This window comes from Benincasa hispida, chromosome 5, assembly GCF_027475165.1.
Source record: "Benincasa hispida cultivar pf3 chromosome 5, pf3_genome.v1.1, whole genome shotgun sequence".
NCBI classification, from domain to species: domain Eukaryota; kingdom Viridiplantae; phylum Streptophyta; class Magnoliopsida; order Cucurbitales; family Cucurbitaceae; genus Benincasa; species Benincasa hispida.
This window is the reverse complement of record NC_143482.1, coordinates 8,453,229-8,476,177: the sequence shown is the minus strand read 5'-3', so window position 1 is coordinate 8,476,177 and position 22,949 is coordinate 8,453,229. Positions and strand designations below refer to the sequence as shown.

General features: G+C 39.3%; 1 protein-coding gene across 2 annotated transcripts; it reads right to left on the bottom strand.

Moving 5' to 3' along the window:
* Positions 1-104: 104 nt before the first annotated feature.
* PAC (pale cress protein (PAC)) lies at positions 105-22,092 on the bottom strand. 2 transcript variants are annotated; one of them, XM_039032542.2, is made up of 7 exons: positions 21,919-22,092; positions 21,765-21,832; positions 11,032-11,226; positions 3,580-3,666; positions 3,432-3,482; positions 849-1,028; positions 105-716 (listed from the first exon to the last, which is right to left on the bottom strand). In XM_039032542.2, exons 1-7 carry the CDS (start codon positions 22,034-22,036, stop codon positions 471-473), a joined length of 945 nt encoding a protein of 314 aa, XP_038888470.1. In that variant the 5' UTR covers positions 22,037-22,092; the 3' UTR covers positions 105-470. The 2 variants fall into 2 exon arrangements, with proteins under 2 accessions (XP_038888470.1, XP_038888471.1); XM_039032543.2 differs by lacking the exon at positions 21,765-21,832 and having other exon boundaries at positions 21,883-22,057.
* Positions 22,093-22,949: the final 857 nt, after the last annotated feature.

The window sequence follows — 22,949 nt, the reverse complement described above, 5'->3', positions numbered from 1 at the left end:
CCATTGTTTGTGATTCTCCACTTATTATGTATTTGTAGTTTCATCAATAATAAAAGCTACGAACTAAATAAGGGTAAAACAAGGATTTGAAATTCACGGTCATGTGCATGTGAGCTATCATAAATTTTATTATCTTTCGGTTTTATCATTTTTCAAAATTAAACCCCAAAATCTGTCATACGCTACAATTTCCCTACAAATTAAGGTTATTTTAGGATTACTTACCTATGCAAGCATGTAGCATACCCGTTATTGTTTTAAATCCAAAAGTCTATAGTTCAATTTTCTCCTTCAGTGTAACGTGAGCTTTTAACTCAATGATTGACATGACCTCTTCTTTACTAGAGGTGAGAGATTTGATTCTCAGCCCATCCAACCCATCAACCATCATTATACTAAAGAGAGAAAAATCTTACAATTCTCTTTTCCACTAAGATCTACGCCCAGCCCATTTCATTCTCATTGCTACTCTACCACTTCAGATTCATAGCCAAATCTAGCAGCGCTTCTACCAACCTTATTGTACGTTGTTTCTCCTGTTGTTTCAACCTACTTGCCACAGATTCCGCATCAAAACCATCTGCATTTCCATTTTGCACTTCACTCTGATCTGCTCCAACTTCTTGTAGCAACTCATCAACCTCTCTGACGAAGTCTACTCTCAACAACGTATTATCAGCTTCAACTTCAAGAGATGGCCGTAACGGTCCTTGATGCTAATCATGAAAAGAACATAGGACAAAAGCCGAATTAGCCACATTATAGACTAAGTTTAGACATTCCTTTACTTTTTCCATCAACATCTGCATTACAAACCAATTGAGCTATCATATTTGCACAAATTATACCTTATCGATGTCGAATCCAGCTGGAACGAGAATGCTAAATGGATCCTCCCGCGGAAAGGTATCGACCATGCGTTTTCTGCAGTTCTTTAACCATCCTTCATCGTCAAAACCATCATACATATTCAGAAGTTCATTGAGGAGTCTCATGGCAGGAGTAGCCTCTCGTTTGAGAATTTCAGTCTAAAATGTGAAGGAATAACTTGAATTATTAGGAGAATCCAGATTCTGGCTTTTCTGAAGGTAAGTTGAAGGGAAAAAGTTGGTGCAAACGTTATGACTAGAAAGAGCTACATTGAACTTCAGTACTAAACAGTATGTGCCATGGTCTAATGTTAAAATCATTTGAGTTTGACCGGTTCTTCTGGTTATTATGCTTTTAAAATTTTAAAATCTAGTCAAGTTGAAGCTATGGCATACATTTCCATTTAATGAATTATGAATCTTTAAAAGTAACGATTCTCTCATTTCATTAAGGTTTCTTTTATGGTACAGCAACCAACAAAATAGAGTAAAAACGCATTTTGGAATTAACGAAATATGGAGAAACTAACTTTTTATGAGAATAAACCAACTAAATTGTTCATTTGTTGTAAAGCAACTGAAAATAAACGAAATATGGAGAAACTAACTAAATTTTTTATGAGATTATTAACTAGACTGTTGGTTTAAAAAGAGAACTACTTGAATTTCAGTATATATATGTGTGTGTGTGTGGATTTTTAATTTATTTTATTTCATTTTATTCTATTTTATTTTTGTAAAACGGTCTTCCGGAGCATGCTTAAATCCAACATATACTGTCAGTTAAATAGCAGCTCTTGATGCTGGCCCCTTGAAGCAGAATTGAACTTACACAAGGAATGGAAGTGGACCAAAAGCAGGGAAATTTCTAAGTGACTTACAATGCTTCTGGTGCTTCAACACCAATGACTGTTGTAAGGTACTGGGTAGGCTAAAAATAGCGAAGAAAGGACATTTAATGCCTGCTCCTGGTCTTCTACCCCTACATACTTCGAAAACAATCATAGAGATGAGAGGACATTTTATGCCTACTGCACATCTATCTCTACATACTTCGAGTTCTTGCTAAAATACTCTTTTTCTTCCTGGAATAACGAATGGAAAGAGTTTGTTTGGCAGAGATTGAGTGTTAAATCACCAGTGAACTCAAAAGCTTAAGCTTATGAATTATGATAAATTTAATTATAACCAATTCTACTCTTCTATGATTTTGGACTTGAAATTTTGGGTTAAATCATCACTGAACCCAAAAGCTTAAGCTTATGGTTGCAGTATATTTAATTATATAAATATTTTCACTCTCTCCCTCATTTATGGGCTTCAAAATGTGTGTTCAATCACCACTAGACTCAAAAGTTTAAGCTTATAGATTACGGTAAACTTAATTACATCAAAACTTAAACAGAAAGACTGGGCAGCAACTGAACACAACAAAACCTATTGGTGGCTTCAGGCACAGAACGTGATGGATGCAAGAGGTCTTGGTTACTATTGCACGACTCTATGCCTAAACCCATGAGGATAAGACAAAAGATTGGTCTTACCATGGGGAAGATGGCGATCCCTGAAAAGGCCAAGTTTGGGAGACACAACTGACACCGGATTTGATAGCATCAATGGAGTTTGATAGCGATTATGAAAGCCTGAATAAAGCCCTCTTGATGTATAAAGTCAATAGGAAACAAGGAAATATAAGTACTTTCAAATTGGTCGATCTTTGAGTTTTGGGCCAAAGGTGAAGATCAATGTGGAGGAATGTATTTGCCAATTTGGTGTGCAGGGAGGAATTGGATGTAGCACTGAAATAGCAAGGCTAGTATGAAGATTAAGATTAAGAAGTAGCAGTGTCACCACAAATTAAGATTTAATTGAGGTTTTGGGGTCTGATTTTAAGTCATTTTCTTCTTCAATTTTTTAGAAGTCTTTCGGTTTGAAGCATCTTTTGAAGCCTACAAGTTTTGCTTTTAACTCTGCATAGGAAGTTTTCTTCTCTATGCTTGTCTCCTCCTTTGAGATTGCTTTACATGGGTACTTTGAAGACCTTCACCTTCTCATTTTCAGTGGGTGATTGATAGCTCGATTGAGATCAATGGTTTTCAGTTTGGTTGGACATTTTAGAAGCTTATCCTTCGTTGTTTTGATCTCTTACAGTTTTAGATTACCTTGCAGAGTTTTTGTTTTTTTGGAAGATCTCTTCAAGGCTTTGAAGATTAATCTCTTCCCTCTGTTTGGTCGGACCTTTTGGAAGATCTCTTCCTTGGTTTATTAGTTGTGAGATCGTTTCAGTTTCGATTCCTCTGCTTTGATTTGGATTGTTTTAGTCCACTGTATACATCTTATGCTTTGTTATAGAAGGGTTTGTCATCTTATTTTTATATACATCATTTCAGTGAAAAATTCTGTTTCCTTTAATAAAATAAAATAAATAAACTGGGATAAGTTTTGAACATTTTCCTTGACCTATATTTGCATAACTTCCATCTACTGAGTGTGACGGAGGAGGATTTGAATGAGTGTTTAACAAACATGGAATGTCTAAAACAGTTTAAAAAATGTTCATACCTCAACCCTTCGATATAGCAGATCAAGACTTCTAATTGCATCCTTTTCATCCTGAAAAAAGAGCCAGTTATAAGTAAGCACATTGAACTAGGCTCCCTCCAAACTAAACAAGTAAATTAAAATTAAAGGAATTTGAAGAAAAACATACATCATGACGTGCTAAATCAAGCCGATTCCATATGACCAATAGAACAAGCTCTGTTAGTTCCCCTTTCTCAGCAGCTTCCTCAATTTTCTGCATTCAAATAGATGAACTATAGTATCAGTAAGTTGCTAAGCCACTTTTGCAATGGGCAGCCACCCTGTAGCCCCCTTCATTTATCACATGACAAGAAAATAATAATCAAACTGTTTTGAAAAAGTCAAAATTTCTTGCCACATGGCAGTTTTTGATTAGGCAATTGGTGAGCATATAGCCGTGCTACATCCAAGTATTTTTCCTTTTGTCAGAGCTTTATGTGAAAGTTGATATGAAATTAGAAATATTCAAAGAAAATTCACCATGAATACTACCCATGAGTAGAACACTGTAACCATACCCAAGAAGAATATACCAATAAATGACCCTCAATATCCATCATTTCTCAAACCATAGCCAAGTCACCGTGCAAGCTATAGGAGTGAACTCTAATTGTTTAATTGAGAAATCATAAATTTCTTTTTCTCTTAGTTGCTATAAATTAAAAAATAAAAAATAAAAAATAAAAAAGGAGCTCTCTCTCACTCTCTCCCCTCCCTTGTCTCTCTGCCTTTTTCGGTTTGAGAATATGTTTGCTGATCACCCAAATTTTCATGGCAAGGTGGAAGACGATGGAAGGAGCTTGCTCCTGAAGGGTCGTTGGGTTTTTATTGCATGATAAAGATTTGGGATATGAAAGCTAATCTGATTGACTAGAACAGAGATACTTTTTTTTTAATAAGACTAAAACAGAGATACTTTTGGAAAAATGGAAAATAAATAAATAAAACAGAGGAAACTAGAGGTGGTGGAAGGCCAGTGGAAGGAGCTTGCTCCTGAAGGCTCGTCGGATTTTTATTGCATGATGAAGATTTGGGATATGAAAGCTAATCTGATTGACTAGAACAGAGATACTTTGTTTTTTAAATAAGAAGACTAAAACAGAGATACTTTTGGGAAATTGGAAAATAAATAAATAAAATAGAGGAAACTAGAGGTGTTAGATGAGGGGAGATGGGTCTTTTTTTTGGAAGACAAAACAGTGTAAAAACAGGAGTTGAAAGCTAGAATGATGGAGATGGATCTGTATGACCAGAGACAGGAGTTGAAAGCTAAAGGAGGGGGATGAGAATTCTTCTTTCTATCAATGCTGGTTGTTGCAAAGTTCCTCCTTGGAGAATTTAGGAGGAAATGACGCTTACATCAGAAAGGAGTGTTGGTTTTTTTTTAACAATTTGTACAAACAGAGGGTGGAGCAGTGATTTGCGGTGGATGGTTTAAATTGATCTCTCTTATCCATGTTTTTGGAAGGATAGTGTAATGTCCTAGGCCTAGGATTCAGACCATGATTTATAATCCAGATTTGGCACCTGATGGCCCCGACATTCCCCTGCATCCCTACGATCTGGCTACATCATCCTTGCTTGTTTTGAAGGCTTCTAATAGTGAAAGTTGTCCTTTCAAACCAACACGGGTCCTTTCAGCATACTTTATTTTCACTCACATATTTCCTAGAAAAATTTCCAGGTCACCCAACATAGGATTGTTCCAAGCTAAGCACGCTTAATTTTGGAGTTTCTATAATTGAGATATCGAAAAGAAAGGTGCACCTTGTTAGTATAGGTAGTGACTTTCAATTCTTTTAAGCCTTTCTTAACTATACTTTCATGTCCTCAAGATCCTTCTCATTCGGATGTGACCTGGTTCATTCATATCCCCCTCCTAAACTAGGGGTGATATATATCTACCAACTTCCACCTAGTTTGTCCCCAAACCACATCTTACTGGGAGAGGTTCATCTATGATACCATCTATAACGCCCCAAGTGCAAGATTCGACACCTGATGGTCCCGACATTTTCCTACATCCCCTGTGACCCAGCTACATCATTGTTGTTTGTCTTGAAGGCTTCTAAGGGTAAAAGTTGTCTCTACAAACCAACACGGGTCCTTTCAGCATGTTTTATCCTTACTCACATGCTTCCTAGGAAAATTTCCAGGAGGTCACCCAACATAGAATTGCTCCATGCCAAGCAAGCTTAACTTTAGAGTTCCTATGATTGAGCCACCAAAAAGGAAGGTGCACCTTGTTAGTATAGGTAGTAACTTACAGTTCTTTTAAGCATTTCTTAACTATACTTTCATGTCCTCAGGATCCCTCTCATTCGGAAGTGACCTCAGTTCATTCATGTCTCTTTCCTAAGGCGTTAAAAGATAGGTTGAAAGCTCCTTTGGAGTCTGAAATAAGAAATGCAGTAATGATCCTTGCAATTCACAATCTCCATGGTCGGATGGCATGACCAGTAAGTTTTTTAAAGTCTCAACTCTCACATCATTGTTAAAGCAGACTTGGTGTTCCAAGATTTTTTTTCTAAAGGGGTCGTAAACAAGAGAACAAGTGAGACTTCCATTTATCTGGTTCCAAAGAAGTTGAAGGTAAACAGAGTTGGGGACTTTCATCCAATTAGCCTCACTGCCATCATTGCCATTGTCAAAGTCCTTCCTGAAAACCTTAGACAACTGCTGTCAGATTCCATTGCTAATAGCCAAGCAATTTTTTGTGGAAGGAAGAAAAAATTGTGATGCCATCCTTGTGGCTTCTGAAGATGTGGGGGACTTGAAAGCTCATAAAGAAAAGGAATTTATCTTGAAACTAGATTATAAGAAGGCTTACGATAAAGTTTTAAGTGTTCTGCAGAGTGCTGGAGGAAGTGAATTTGGGGATGTGTCTAGACAATTAAATTTTCTGTCATTAATGGTCTGCCACAAGGAATTTAACTGTAAAAACCGAGGGGTCAATGGACCAAATCCATGAATCAAAAGAGGAGCACAGTTTGATAGAAGACAAATGTTGAGAGATAAGGATCCTCATTCAGAAATCTCCCACTTAGTAAGGTTATGGGCGTGAGATAAGGACCCTCATTCCGCTGGCTGACTGAACCGAAATTGGTCTTGCCAAACCGGTCTGACTGAACCCAACAAAGCTGAAAATGAACCAGACCAGTTGAAACAAATTTAACCAAAATACAAACCAAAACAGATCTGTAATTTCACAATTTTCACGCTTTGAAACTTCACAACCTTCACGAATGCTGCTTTACGTCAACACAGATGGGTGAATGAATCTGGAATAGATCCGTGGGAGCTGAAATAGAGTCAGATGAACTAGGCGGTGCTGGTCTGGACGGAGAAGTTCTGCAGAGGTGAGTCTAGAAGTATGTGCAGCGGCAATGACAGCCTGATCTGAGAGGAAGCGAACAACGAAACTGGTCAACGGTGACGGATCATGGGCGTGAGCTTCGGATCGTGGTGCGTGTGAACTGGAGCAAGGGTCGGGCATAGCAGAGACCCACAGTGGACGCACAACTGCAAGTCAAACGGCAGATCTAAAAACGACAACTTGAGGTGGTGCGATCTGGTTGCAAAGCTCCATGAACCACAGACAAAACACGAACGACAAGGCAAATCATGGACAAGTAAAAGACCCACGACGGCAAACCAAGAACGGTGGAAAGCGGCCGACGATGAGCTGTGACGGTGCTGACAGAAAAACTATACTAAAACCCTAATGGCGATGAGTCTGCCTCCGTCGATCGGAACGAATATGGTTGTGGCGGCTAGATTTCAATGAGACAAAACCCTAATAAACTTGATGCTTTGATACCATGTTAAACTCTTAGGTTTGAGAGAATCAGAATACTTTATTCCATTCACTAAAGATATGTATGTATACAAGTGTACAAAAGTGACTAAAGAAGGAAAGTGTAGAAAAAGCCATAAAAGGAAAATATAACAAAGATATTTACAATAATAAAAAATCCCTAATATTAGAACTATAACAGTAAGAGTACAACATAAATGTAATCAAGCATTGTAGGTGGAATCCACACATTAGCCACAATAACCTCTTGGTGAAGAGCAAGTTGGAAAACCCAAGGATAAATAGAGGAAAGAACACCACAGCTAATCCATGAGTCATTCCAGAAAGAAGTAGTAGATCCATCACCAAGACGACGTTGAATATGATTAGCAACCAACACAATATACTGACAAATAAACCTCCAAGGATCTTTTAAGGAGCCCCGAGCGATAGAATAAGGCCAAAGACAATCGGAAAAGTCATGCTTAGCCACAAGTAAGAAGAGTAAAGAGGACAACTTAGACAGTCAACAATTAAAATAAATAGGAAAGGGGAAGAGGATCTCATTGCGTTCCAATTTTATCAGATGTCCCCAAAGGGACATTCGATACCACAGGTTGGAATGATCTCACTTTCTGATACCACGGGTTGGAATGATCTCCCACGTGGATGACCATTAATAATGATGAAGTAATCGAGGCTAGAGATGCAACCTTTGATCCAAGTTCACCCCAGTGTACCAAAACCTTCTACCTGAACCACAGAGTCAAGAAAGTCCTAATCAACCATATCGAAAGCCTTTCCCAAATCAAACTTTAGGACCACCCTCGCCTAATTAGAAAAGACCAATCATCAACGAGCTCATTAGCCATTAAGGAGGCATCAAGAATTTGTTTATTAGCCACAAAAGCAAGCTAATTAGCAGCAATAGTATGAGGAAGAACTTCCTTAGGCGGATTCGAAAGAACCCGAGCAACAATCTTCTAATCGGCCGAAAATCCCGATACAGATTGAGAGTCAACCTTCTTTGGTATAAGATAAATATAAGTCTCATTCAACTTAACATTAATAACTTTGTAGGTAAAGAAGTCTTGTATCAAAAACATAATGTCAAATTTAATCATTGACCAGAAAAACTTACAAAACTCAGCGGTGAAACCATTGGGGGATCAAGGGATTTGCTAGTACCAAGAGAGGAGACAGCCAAAACAACCTCATCCTCAATAAAGAAGCGTCCAAGATTACTAGCTTGGGTAGAATTAATAGGACTCCACTTTAGGTTGGTTGGAAGAAAGCGTTGCCATGCTTGGTGAATAATGTCAAATAGAATGCCAGAAATTCAACCTCAATTTCCTACGCTGTCAACAGGTTAGTACCGTTCTTGGAAAGGACTTCAACTATCAAGTCTTGCAGCGATGGACAGCAACTATTAGATGGAAAAATTAGGTATTTTCATCACCCTAAAAAAACCACATATGCTTATGTGCGTTACTGCCAATGAATATGTTCTTGTACAGTCACTTTCAATCTGATCACGAAGTAAACAACGGCCATTGATTTATTCCTCATGGACAAATCATCCAATTAAGATAGATGTGTCACAAGAGAAGGTAATTTGGAAGCCTCAAGATATTGAGTATTGCTCCAATTAGAATAAAAGATTTCAAACCTTGCAATGTCATTAGCAATCTGTGACCAGGACAATCAATAATAGGGTAATGGATCCACCAATCTTCCACTAAAGCACAAAAAGAAGGAACCTGAAGCCAAAAGTTTTCAAAACAGAAAGACCAAGGACCCCAGTCAATGCTACCAGAGAAGAGGGTCAAGGGGAAGTGGTCAGATGTGATCAAGGCGTTTAAGTGTAACTAAATCCAATTTACGTAAACAATTTTCTATAAGAAGGAAATGATCCAACAAAGATAGGTACCAAGTAGGGCTAGAACTGGACCAAGTAAAACAACCTTTTTCCCAGAGGAATATCACACAATTGATAGTCGGAGATCCACTGATTAAAGGCACACATACTGTTCTTGCCAATATTCAGAACCAAAGAAATTATCAAAAGGACCATAGACTGCCGTGAGCCAGAAAGAGAAGCCCAATCTACCAGAAAAACGTGAATAGACATAGAAAAAAGTCCCTGGATAACCTCATGGATAGAAAAGTCAGGTTCGCTCCAAAGAATAAGAATAACCCCTGATGAATCAATGACATCCAACACTGTCCAACCAATGAAAGAGGAGCTCCAAAGAGATTTGATCAATAAGGAATCAACCCTAGATAATTCCATTCATTGAGGCTTGAGGGGATGGAATTTTAAGAACAAGGCTGGAACATTATAGTAGTTTTCCTTGAACGCTCTTCTGTGGAGTTTTTAGTAGAAACAAAATGGAAGAAACTTTGAAGATAAGTCTAGGTCCTTTGATTTTTTTTTTTTTTTGGGGGGGGGGGGGATTTTGCACAGCTTAATGCTTCTTGGTGGTGCCATAGCTATAGAAAATTCTTTTGTAATTCCCCTTTACACATGACTCTTTTGGACTGGAAAGTGTTTTTCTTTTTTTTTTTTTTTTTGATAAGAAGCAAATTTCATTGATGTATGAAATTGACAAAAAGGGATCGGAATCCAGACCAAAGGAGTTACAAAAGATTTCTCCAATTGGTCAAAAGAGATGAATGATTGTAAGAGCTATAGAAAGATGTAGATTTGCACCAAGTCATGGCATGAAAAATAATGAGCTCAAAATGATTATCAAAAGTGCAACCCTGATCGTTGAAGACGCGATTGTTTCTCTCCTTCCATGTAATCTATAAGAAAACACGAATTAGGTGCATCCACTTCTCGTTAGAAAAGGGGATCTGTTGAGTGTGTAAGAGAGAAGATTGATGATGTCATTTGGCAGAGCAGTGTGCCATCCAAAAGAGGAGAAAATCTCCTTCCAAAACCTGTCAGCAAAGTGACAGTTGATGAAGAGGTGGCTAGGAGAGTCAGATTCAGATTTGCAGATGATGCAGCAATGTGGAGATTGAACCATGTGTGGATATTTCCTTTGAACCCTATCACAAGTGTTGATGGCATTATGGCTAATTTCCCAGAGGAAGAATTTGACCTTTTTGGGGTAAGAATCCTCCCAAATAGACTCGTGAAAAGGATCTGTAGGAGGTTGGTTTAGATCCCAAGTCCAAAGATAGGGATTTAGAGGAGAATGTAACTTTAGTGGCCAGCTGCCAAAACCGTTTGTCCTTGGTTGAATTGATATGGAACCCATTGAGGCAATCCATAAGTTCCATCCATTCCTCAAATTCGTCATCCTTAAGGTTTCTCCTAAAGCATAAAGACTAACCCTGTCTCGAGTCCCATAGATCATGTGATGGATAGTTATTATTTGGAGAGTGTACAAAGTCGAGGGTATACATCTTTGAGGGGAGATCTCCGCAGCCATGGATCCATCCTGAGGGTACACATCTGGACTGGAAGGTTGTTTATAAGTAGCTTCTCTTGGGTGGGGGCTATCTCATCCCCCAGCCCTTAGGCTGTCTTCTTTGCTTTGTTGCTGACTGCATACTCTTGTTTCTTATAAAAAAAATAATAATATAATAGGGGAAATCATGGTTTGCGTTTGCTGAAGAGCACCTTTTAGGGCATTGCCACAAAAGATTGTCCATAAGAAAGAACAAGAAAACTTCATGCTGAATTGAAGATAACACCTTGTTTTTTGAAAGATCAAGTTATCAAGTTAATGATTAAAAGCAGCATAAAATCTACTGCTAATCGTTGATTACCTCTTCAACTTCTTCAGCAGCTCTAATAAAGCTTGAAACCAGTTTTCGAGCTTTTCTGACATCTTCTTCTGGAAATCCTTTCAGACGCATCCCAATTTCACGATATTCTTCTACCTTTCTGTCCTCTTCTTCATCTTCCTCTTGACGCCTTCGATGTAACTCCTTTGTCTTCTCTCTTTGCCGGGCTTGCCATTCCTAATGTAGAACAGGTTAATATATGATTTTTAACCTTTTTCCTTTATATTTTAACTTTAAGAAACGAAACGAAACAAAAAAACAACACAAACATGTTATTCCATTGACGAAAAATAGAAAAGGGGAGGAAAGCCAACCCAGCTAAATGAGGCTACAAGAAGGCCTTCTAATTAGCCAGTATGTAAAGCTTTGCTAAGCCTACTCTGAGAAAATGAAACAAAAAGGATGATGTCCACAAAAGATTAAAAAATCTCTTATCTTTTTCTAAGAAAATGTGATTTATTTCTATCCATGTACACCAGAGAAAATTTCCAATAACGTGGAGCCAAAGAATTTTTGCCTTGTCTAAGGAAATAAGACATCGCTGGCCACTGTGAGATCAAAAGTATAAGACAACCCAAAAGAGGAAAACAATATGTTCCAAAATTTAGAAGCTTGGCCATAGTGAATTAAAAGGATCTAGAATTCATTTGCAATTTTCATAAAAAGCACCAATTTGGAGAGAGCACGGATGAAGAAATTCTCCTTTGCAGTATATCTAAACTGCTAATCTTCTCAAGGAGGATTTCCAAATGAGAACTTACCCTTTTAGGGTGGTAGATGGAGCATGATTGGTGGTCTAAGATCTTTTTGCAGGAATTCAAGATTTTGGAGAAGAGGATCTAGAAGCCAGAGACATTTGCAAGAGGCTGAAGAAGAGTTGCAAAAGATGGGTACGTTTTACTCTCTGCTATCTCTCCTCCTTACAACCCTCCTCCGCCGGTGGCCAAGTCTCATCTAACCACTTCAACAGCTTCCTCTCACCATAATGCTCCCTTCATCCATGACCATCGACTGGAAAGTCTTCTCCATAGAATCCGACGTTAGACACCATGCCTCTCACTTTCGCTTGACCAAAACCACAAAAGATCTTGCCTTCTTCCTCTCCCCCCACTGGTCCACTCTAGATTGGATCACAAAGATCTCCTCTCTGCTGAACACACCTTTGAACCAAAAAATCTTTAAAGAGCTCCATGTTGATGATCAAACCATATGGATTGAAAAAACCCTAAACAGAAGGGGTACACTGGTGGAGCTTGCATGACTTGACAACAAGGGGGTCCTTGTTGATCCTTATTCCTATTGGTGAAGAAAGAAGAGGCTGGAAAGCTTTTTATTCTTTATTGCTATCCTTCTCCAACAAAGGAAAGAATGGCTCGCTTCCGCCAACCATTAATGCCCCATCTACCAGAAAACCCCCTATGGCCCACCCTTCTTACAAAAATGGCCAAAACACCGTAGTGCCAAAGTGTAGCACGTCACAAACACCTAAACCAAAGACGGATAATGCCCATGCCACAATCCATTTTTATACAGCCATTATTGTGAAAAGCCTGTTTCCATGATGACTGGTATAACATTATGCGTGCATTGAAGATACATGTTTGTGACTTTTGTGTTGTAAACCCTTTTCAAGCCGACCGTGCCCCTCCTCCGTTGCGAAAGTGAGGAACAAGCTCTGACCCTTGGAGCCTTTAAGGTTGGTACAAAGTGGGCCCTTTCTCTCTAAAACTCTCCCCTTGGAATAGCAGGGAAGCAAATGATAGACTAGTTGTTCCGTGCTATGGCGGTTGGATTCGAATAAGAAATTTACCACTAAACCAACAGGATGATCATACCTTCAAATTCATTGGTGATGCATGCAGGGTTTTGCCGAAGTGGCCAAAAAAACACCCTCAAGACTAGAACTGTTGTCGGCTTCATTCCTGCCGAAGTGGGGATCCCTTCCCCCTCGTCCTCACCAATTACGGTTCAAATCAAAGCCTTCTTTTGCAGCACCATTTCTTGGGTCTTTTCGCCGGAATCCATGGCACCCACCCACCGGCTGGCAATGTACCAATTGTTTGTGACCTCCCCAATACCTCTGAGAACTTGCAAAGAGGAGTCCTTGGACCATATCCTTCAGCCTCTGATAGGTCTGCGTCACAGGCACCTAACGCTTACTTTTCTCCTGAGCTACCGTCTTCCCCCCATCCTTCCCACACCCACCCTCTATCCTCACCAATAGGCCCACCCACAAATCCCCCTACAGGACCACCTAAATATCCCCCAAAGTCCACTGCACTTGGGGCCATGCTTGACCCTTCTCAAAACCCATTTCATCTAGGCCCACTCTTGACCACATCAAGAGATTTACCCATTACTTCTTCACAAAATGTTACCCCGCCCATTTTGTTGGTCTCCCAGCCCCACCCGATCCACCTCCCCCAAACTTGACCGACCCATCGACCCAATACCTCCCACTCATTTCTAAATCGACCACACCCTCTTTTTTACCAGACCTGGCCAACTTAAAACACTCTCCACATAAACTTTCTATCTCATTTCCCAAAAAAAAAAAAATCCTTGTTCCTAGCACAAAATTCACTTCTTCCTCTTGCCCCAATCTGGCCAACCTAGACGAACTATCCATCAGTTTCTTCCCCCTCTCTACTGCCCTTCCATCACCTTTCTCAAATCCATCACCTTTCGTTTGTTGGGGGAAATTTAGTTACACGGCTTAGTAAAAAACAAAATGTAGTAGCCAGGAGTACCTACACAAGTTTATTGTGATAACAAGACTGCCATTGCTATAACTCATAATACAGTTTTACATGATAAGACAAAGCATATTGAAGTTGACAAGCATTTCATAAAGGAGAAGGTTGATGCAGGTGTAATATTGTTGGAATTTCTATATTTGTATATGAATAATTTTTTTTCCTTTGTTGTCTTTATTCTATCTTTTTCCTTTATTATCTTTATTTTTTCCATATTTGTAAAAGGTCTTTCTCCTATATAAGAAGACCTAATCTACACATATTGAATAAGAAAAAGAGGAGACTAATATGTCTATTCCTCTAATTTCTACATGGTATCAGAGCCTCAAGCCTCATTGATTGTTTGGAAGTGGCTATTAAAGTGAAAGAAAATTATTGTGGCTTTATTCCGACCAAATTCAATCTAGTTAACGGGTCTGAAAAATTCCTTGTACAGGTGATGACCTACCAAGACGCCAACCTCCTTATCAACAAAGTTACTGGAATCCACGGTTCTTTCTCATCGGAGCAAGCAGACAAGTTCTACAGAGGTCCTGATGTGTTGGACCTGAACTCCATTGATGTGTGGTGCGTGGAAAGATTTGACACTTGCCTGTCGATTGATGTGACTTCTCCTATGCTGAAAAATTGTATGGTGAGGTAATCATTACTGAAATGCCTAAATTCCTCCTAAAAGAGCAGGGGTCGTGTGACAATGTGGCTCTTTCAAATATGGTGCCGAAAGTGATTAGTGGGAAACTGGGCCTCGTCTCACTGGCCACGGAAAAGAAAGATAAAGGGAAGGCGACTCTTCAGGATGAGGTCTTAGGCCTCGTGATGGATCTCCTAATGGGCCAAGTCAAAAAGGAATTATAATTCCAGAGTCGAATCAACATGATGGAGTCGAGATGGATAACAGACCAACCTCAAAAGCCCAAAGGGTTAAAGGAATTAAATTCACTGAGAAAAACCAAGTGCATATTTTTTGTTTAAACAAGGGACGATCTGTTTGACGGATGTAGGCACCTCTTCTCCCAAAATGACGAAGTGTGCCCTAGACGAAGCAGACCTTGTACACATATCTGATGCCTCTATCTTGAGCCCAGGGAGCTAACCTCTGATAACCACTTTACACCCTTAGATGAAACCTCCTCGGATATCCCTTCGGACTTCCAGAATGTGTTTCATACCGAAATTGAGTCAGGAGACGATTTGGAGGAGAATCATTTAGTGGTGATCGATCCCCCTCCCCTTATTATGGATCAATGTGGAATCTCAACCGAAATTGAGAGTGAAACTGAGCTTCGATCGGTCGTCTCATCTCAAAAGCCATTCCCTCTTAGCAAAGATGTTGTGGAGGCTCTTTTAGAGCACAATTTATGTATCCGGCCAATCAATCGAGGGGGGGTAGCTCAAAGGGCCACACTGGTTCTCCATGTTAGTTCTTTCCTAGAATGTCAGGGGTCTTAACGCTCGACCCAAAAGAGTGCTGGTGAAGGATATTTTGGTGAAGTACAATCCAGACGTTGTGATTATTCAAGAGTCTAAACTTAGTAAGCCCAATAGGGAGCTGATAAAGTCCGTGTGGAACAATCGTCACATTGGTTGGGTGGCCCTTGACACTAATGGCTCTACTGGTGGAATTGTGATTATGTGGAAGGAAGAAAATATCACTATGATTGATTCAATTCAAAGTCAATTCTCTCTCTCTCCATCTTTTGTAGAACTAATGTCGATTATTACGGTTGGATCACGGGTGTGAACGACCCCTCTTCTCATAAAAATAAAGACACTTTTTGGCATGAGCTGTCGGGTTTGTACGGGCGCTTTAGTGGTTGGTGATGCATTGGTGGGGACTTTAATGTTGCTAGATGGATGGCTGAGAAAAGCTCAGAGGGTCCCACAACTAGAAGCATGAATATATTTAATAGCATTATTGAGGAGTTGGATCTTGTCGATATTCCTCTTCAAAATGGTTCCTTCTCTTGGTCTAGGACAGGAATTATACCGCCAGCTTCCAAGATTGATCACTTCCTTCTTTCCAAGTCTTGGGTTGACTATTACAAAGAGGTTAAGGCAAACCGACTTCCTAGAGTAACTTCCGAAGTGCACACTCATGGGGTTCTACTTCCTTTAGATTCAAGAATGTTTGGTTGGAGCATCATCTCTTCATTAAGAATCTAGAAGGCTAGTGGGCAAATATTAAAGTCAATGGGTGGCCAATCTTTGCTTTCATGGAGAAACTAAAGGGGTTGAAATTCATTCTAACAAGCTAGAATAAGGAAACCTTTGGGAATGTCTTTTCTCCCAACAAAGCCTTGCTGGATAAGATCATTTCTTGGGACTTGATAGAAGACTCGAGGGCCCTCTCTATCAACCAGGCTAATGAAAGAGAGCATTGTAAGATGGCTCTTCAAGAGACCATCATCAAAGAATAGAGGATGTGGCCCAAAAAGCACAAACCAATGGTTCGAGATGGTGAGGAAAATTCTTAATTTTTTCATAGATGGGTCTCTTCGAGGAAAAGCAAGAATACTATTTCGGCCCTTGAAAGTAAAGACGATAGAATCCTTCTTAACAAAGAGGAAATTGTGGGTGAAATTCTAGAGTTTTACTCTAAGCTTTACGGATCTAAGACTTCCCAACCGTTCACTTTTGAAGGCCCTGATTGAAAGTCTCTAAGTCTCCAAGAGTCCTCTTCTCTTGAAGCTCCGTTCGAAGAGAAAAAGGTCAAAGATGCAGTGTTTGAATGGGAAATCTCAAGTCCCTTGGTCCTAACGGAATGACAAGCGAGTTTCATAAAAAATCTTGGAGCATCTTGAAGGATAATTTAATTTGGGTGTTTCTTTTTTCTTTTTCTTTCCCCCCCCCCCCCCCCCCCCCCCCCCCCTTTTTTTAAGGAAACAAAACTTTTCATTGATATAATGAAAAGAGGCTAATTCAAAGTACAAAAAGACATAATAGTTTATACAAACTAGAAGACGAGGGGATCAACAAGCACACCCGGATATCTCAACTAGGCTGACACATCTTTAGCGTCTGCATCATATCCCAATATTGAAGTAATTTAAAGAGACAATTCTCAACTTAAGAAGATACATACTAAAGTACAAGCTGAAAGCATGAACCAAATAAGATAAGATAAAAAGAAGACTCTAATGTAGGAAGATGAAAGCTCTCCAATTTAAACAGATGTTTTGCACCGAAAAGCTTGAAAATGGCTTGAAAACAGAGCACCAAGTAGATGCATTAAGCTTTGCAACTTCAAATCGGCTAATCCACTCTAAGGATTTGATGTAATCATTTAGTAAGTTGTTCTCAGTTTGTCTTTTAAATTTCTGTTACTAACCGGTAGAATTTAGGTCAGCTTGTAACTATAAAATTGGGCTGAGTCCTTCATTTTGAAATAATAAAACTTACATTCTTGAATTCAACTACTGGTGTTACACCAGGATTTTTAATGAAAGACTCGTTAGTTCCTTTCAAACCAAATTTCAGCAAGCATTACCTTCGCTGCATTTACCCAAAGTAAAGTAAGCTTGAGTCTTCAACTTAGGACCTCCCAAAATCTGGACAACATTCTCCTTGAAACAGCCACTGAACACCCAATAAATCTGAAAAATATCAAATAATTTCTGCCAACATGCTGAGGAGAATCTACAATTAAAAAATAAATGCTGAAGATCTTCACTTGCAGCTTGACAAAGAGGGCAAATTGATGGAGATAAACAATGTAATGGCATCTTCCTTTGAAGAACGGAAGAGCAATTTAACGTTCCAAAGATCATCACCCAAATAAGAATATTAATTCTTTTTTGGCTGCTAGTCTTCCACAAGCCTTTATATAATTCTTTATTGATGGACTCCGAAGCAGCCAAGAATTTTGACAACAATTCTACTGAATATCTTCCTAAAGAATCCAATGCCCAAATGCGAGAATCATCACAAGCTTCTACCTTCTTTCCATCCAAGCTTTGAATAAGCTGCTGCAATTCAATAACTTCAGAATCTTTTAACAATAACTGGGGTGTTCCAAGAGTTTTTTAAGAATGCTATTAGCAACAAGAGGTGCAACGAGTCTTATATTTGTCTTATTTCCAAAAACAAGAAGGCCTCGAGGCTGTGTGATTTCAGACCTATCAGTTTAGTCACTTCCCTGTACAAGATCATCTCCAAGTTGCTTGCTAACAGATTGGAAAGAATTTTCCCTTCCACCGTGTATGAGTCTCAGGTTACCCTTGTTGAGGGGCGCCAAATCCGTGATGCTATTTTGATTGCCTCTGAATCCATTCAGGAATGGCAGTCCTATGGGAAGAGAGAGACTCTTTTGAAGTTGAACTTGGAAAAGGCTTATAACAAAGTAAATTGGAGGTTCCTTGATACGGTCCTGAAGCTCAAAAGGTTTGGGAGACGGTGGAGAAAGTGGATTTGGGGCTGCCTATCCTATACCAATTTTTCTATTATTGTCGATGGAAGACCCAGGGGTAAGGTCCTCGCCAAGAGGGGATTACGCCAAGGAGACCCCCTTGCCTCGTTTCTCTTCATGATTGTTGGGGATGCCCTTAATAGGCTCGTCCATTATTGTAATGAAAGAAAGATTATCACTGGTTTCTCCTTTGGTGATATGCCTTTAGACCTGACCCACCTTCAATATGTTGACGACACCCTCCTCTTTTGTTCGTGGAAAGAAAATAATCTTATGAAATGGCGGGTTGTGATTAATCTCTTCCTCCTTGGCTCTGGTCTTACTTTAAATCCTCCAAAATTGCCATTATTGGTATTAATCTAGATAGAGGGGATTTGGAGGCTATTGCTTTGAGGTTGGGTTGTATTGGAAACTCTCCATTTCGTGTACTTGGGCTTCCCTATCGGTGGAAATCTTAGGGTGCAAGAGGAGTGGAAGAGCCTAGAGGAAAAATTTTAAATGAAGATTGATAAATGGAAAGGGATCTCCCACTCTAAAGGTGGAAGGTTGGCCCTTGCTCAGTCGGTCCCTAAGAGTCTCCCTTGCTATTTCCTCTCTTTATTGCAGGCGTCAGTTGGTACTATCAATAATTTGGAGAAGCTTATGAGAAACGTCATTTGGAATGGTGGCGCCTGCAATCCGACCTCCCACCTTGTCAAATGGAGGTTGGCCACGCTTCCTACGATTTTTGGTGGGCTTGGAATTGGCTCGTTTAGACAGAAAAATACCACCCTCCTTTGAAATTGTTGTGGAGATTCTATCACGAAGAGAACGCCCTTTGGAGACGTGTTATCGGTGCGATCTATGGCTTGGATGCTTGAGGGTGGTTTACTAAGCAACCTAAGAAGAGGAAAATCATACAATCTGGGCCGGAATTTTAAAACATAAAGAAACGTTTATTAATTTCACAAAGTTCGTGATGGGTAACGGTAAATCCATTTGCTTTTGGGAAGACTGGTGTGACCCCCAACCTCTTGCTCTGAGGTTTCCTAACATCTATTCCATCTCCTCCAAAAAGGAGGCTAGAGTGGTTGATTGTTGGTGCTTAGCTAACTAATCATGGGATTTGCGCCTGAGGAGAAGCTTTTTCGATAGAAAGTGAGTGAGCCAACGTACCTTCTGTAGGTCCTTCACTCTTGGATGCCGCAAGGGAGGTGTGATAGCCCCAAGTGGAAGATTGATGCCTCGGGAAGTTTACTACGAAGACTACCTTCCTTCATCTGGCTAAGTCGTCCCCTTCAGTCTCGACCCCCTTAGTCTTGTTTGGAAGTTGAAAATTCCCTAGAAAGTTAGGAAGTTGAGAATTCTGATAGGCCTCCAATTATACTGCAATATCAAAGAAGGAAGAATAGAGGAAATATGGGAAAATTGGCGGTTGAGTCGGTTAAGGAGGTTAGGGACCACAGCTAAACTACTTTCAATTTTGTTGGGAGAAGTTGGGGTTTAAAAGAAGAAAGAAACGGAAAGAGAAGGCATTGAAGATTGAATATCTGGAGTGAGGGTAGTGAGCTCTCGAGGGTGGGAGTTCGGGTTAGCCTATCGTGTAGAAACAGTCGGGGAATGCCTCTCTTCACCTACCTCATCTACTAAGCGATCGTGTAGAAGTGCCTCAGTGATTGTGTAGTTGCGGTAAGCAATCACATAGTGTGTGTAAGCGATCGCGTAGTGTTAGTAAGCGATCGTGTAGTGTTGATAAGCGATCATGTTGAGTTTGTAAGTGATCGTGTAGTGAATGTAAACGATCATTTAGTATTTGTAAGCGATCGCGTAGCAAGAGTAAGCGATCTTGTAGTTGTTGATTGACACTCATCGTTTAATAAAGTACAAGTCCATCGTTTAGCTGTTACGTTATACGATCGTGCCATCACACTTAATCAATAAATACGTTTTAAAAGATCAGTTTCCTATCAAATTCCCTAGAAAGTTAAGTTTTTCTTTTGGTCTCTGGCGTATAGGAGTTTAAACACCCATGACTTCCTGCAAAGGAAGCTAAAAAACAGCTCTCTTTCTCCTTCTATCTGTTGTATGTGCTTCAAAAATGAGGAAACTTTGGATCATTTATTCATGCACTGTGATTTTGTTTACGATGGGTGGTCTCTCTTGTTTAGCATTTTTGGGATGATGAGTTGCCTCCCTAACAAAGTTGATGACTGGCTCCTTGAAGGAATTGGTAGTGGTGCCTTTCAGCGGGAAGGGAAAAGTTTTGTAGAATTGTGCCTTGAGATCCCTCTTATGGTGCATATGGAAAGAGAGGAATAGTAGAATTTTTTAAGATAAGTTAGTTTCTTTTGACTCTTTTTGGGCTTTTGTTCAACTTACAGCCTCTTGGTGGTGCACAAATCACACGAAATTCTTTTGTAATTACAGTCTTTCGATGATTTTTAACAATTGGAAGACTCTCCTTTGTTAGTTCCTTGGGGAGGGGTTCCCTCTACCCCTTGCCCTTAGGCTGTTTTCCTCTTTTCCCTTTTTTTGAATGTCTTCTCGTTTCCTATCAAAAAAAAAGTTGAATAAGGATTCGCTCTTTGAACTTCATCAACGGTACTGATGCTACTAAGAGCTGCTGTACACAGGAAAATTTTAACCTTTTCAGGACATAATTCTTCTCAGATCAAGTTGCAAAAGTCCAGGGCCAAAATTCTTCTCTCTTCATAGAGGGCTAATGATGCTGATTTTGACTGAAAAAATGCCAGAGTTTTGGAGCTTCCACAACAAATACATCATTATTCTCACCCAGCCTAATATTTTCCAGCGACAAAGTATGGATGTCCAATTCATCCATTTCTCAGTCGAAGAGGCATCTTTTCTTCTAGGTCGTCCATGGCAGCACATATTATACTTTGGTATTAGTGTTTAATTAACAAATTTCTGTCAGAGAATAGTGTGAAATGATTAGAAATACATATTAATCACTTCCTTTTAACCAAAATGCTAACTACAATTCTTTGAACAACATATTTCCTTTCTGATGATCAGTTAATTAAGGAAAACGTGTTGATTCCCTCCAATGGTTATCACACTGTTTCAACTACCCTGATGAAATCTACTCACCCTCAAAATTAATGAGATCAAACATAATTTGCATCTGTCAGCTTTGTAAAATAACCTTTAAACTCGTTTTCCTATACTGCAACTACGCTGTCTCTCCCTCTCATTCTCCCTGCTCCATTGCTCTTCATCGTTCTCATGGTCACAAACTTAAGGAGTGGCATTTTAACAAAACAAAAAATTTGGTAGAACAGAAAATTTCCCCTAAAATCGCCAAGTATAGCGATTGTCTTTTATTTATGTTCGAAAGTGGTTCATCAGTAGGGTCTAGACAATAGGTATGTGTCACAAGGAAAATCGATCATTGTCAACCCTGTAAGAGTTTGTGCTTTTGCCCCAGTACCAGAAAATAGAAAATACCAAATAACAGACACAAATTGCAAGCAAGAACAAACAGATAACGAAGTACAAATTCAACCAAGCAAAAAAGTAAATTAGGGGGTAGCTAAATTCAAATATCCTCATACATCATCGTAATACTCTTTAGGAAGCCCATCAATAAGCGGCTCTTCCTTGCTTAAGCTCCTCCGTAAAACTGACCATCAAACCGTCACCAAAATGAGAAGTTACGATGAAAATCTGTACCTGAAGAGTCATTGAAGAAGCTGTAAGAGGGCTAACCAGGACCAGATGAATAGTGCTTCAAAAAACGAGAAGTCCAAAGCTTTGGTAAGATTGAGGAAGTAGAGAGCAATGGTGGAACTGGTGAGAATCTCAGGCAAAGCACCTGTGCCTCCATTTTAGTTCCCAAACAACGAGCGAGCCGGAAAATAAGGCCACGGGGTAAATCAATCGCCATTTGATTAGTGGGCCCCATCCGATTGTTTTTATTTTTTTACATGTTCATGGTAATTAATCGTGGCCCACCTTCTCATATGTAATCAAATCTTGTAAATTGGTTGAGGTCTAGAGGGTGCTCAATTCTATTATGTTTGAATTTGCAATGGGACCCACTTCCTTCATAAAAGTACTTTATGCCGACTTTCCATCTTTAACATCATAATATATCGCTTTACGGATGCATCGATCAATAATGGTTGTGCCCGTTTTAATAATTTTATAACTCCATTCACTCTTGTGCTATCGATTTATTGTTTCCATTAGTTTCTTGATGACGATAACATGGATATAAACTTATGTTTGGAATACTGTTGGAGTTATCGCTTTAGGGTAGATTGATCAATAACAATAATATCTGTTAGAATAACTTTATAGCCCTCATTTGTTCCTCTGCTTATTGATCTACCATTTTTATGATATGTCAATAACGACAACATGGAGAATAACCTTATGGTTAGAATATGACCAAAGTTATTTGTTTGGTAACCATTTTATAAATTTTACAAGTCCCAACTTTTCATTGTTTGGTTGTATGTCATAAAACTCGCAGTTTGTAATGTTAAACATATTTTATTATCAATAAAGATGTTATTGACGTTTATTCAATGAAACTGTTATTGAATATGTGAATTGCACTTGTAAAGTCTAAGTCCAATAAACTAAAGATCCATGGCTATTGTTTGAATACATGAACTTTATGTGGAGACATAAGAGTGGATCAAGTTTAGTAAATAGCCAAAATGGTCTACCGTGTACGAATAAGGCTGGGTACCTTATTTTGGTAATACCATTAGATGCGGCTCACTCTGTAG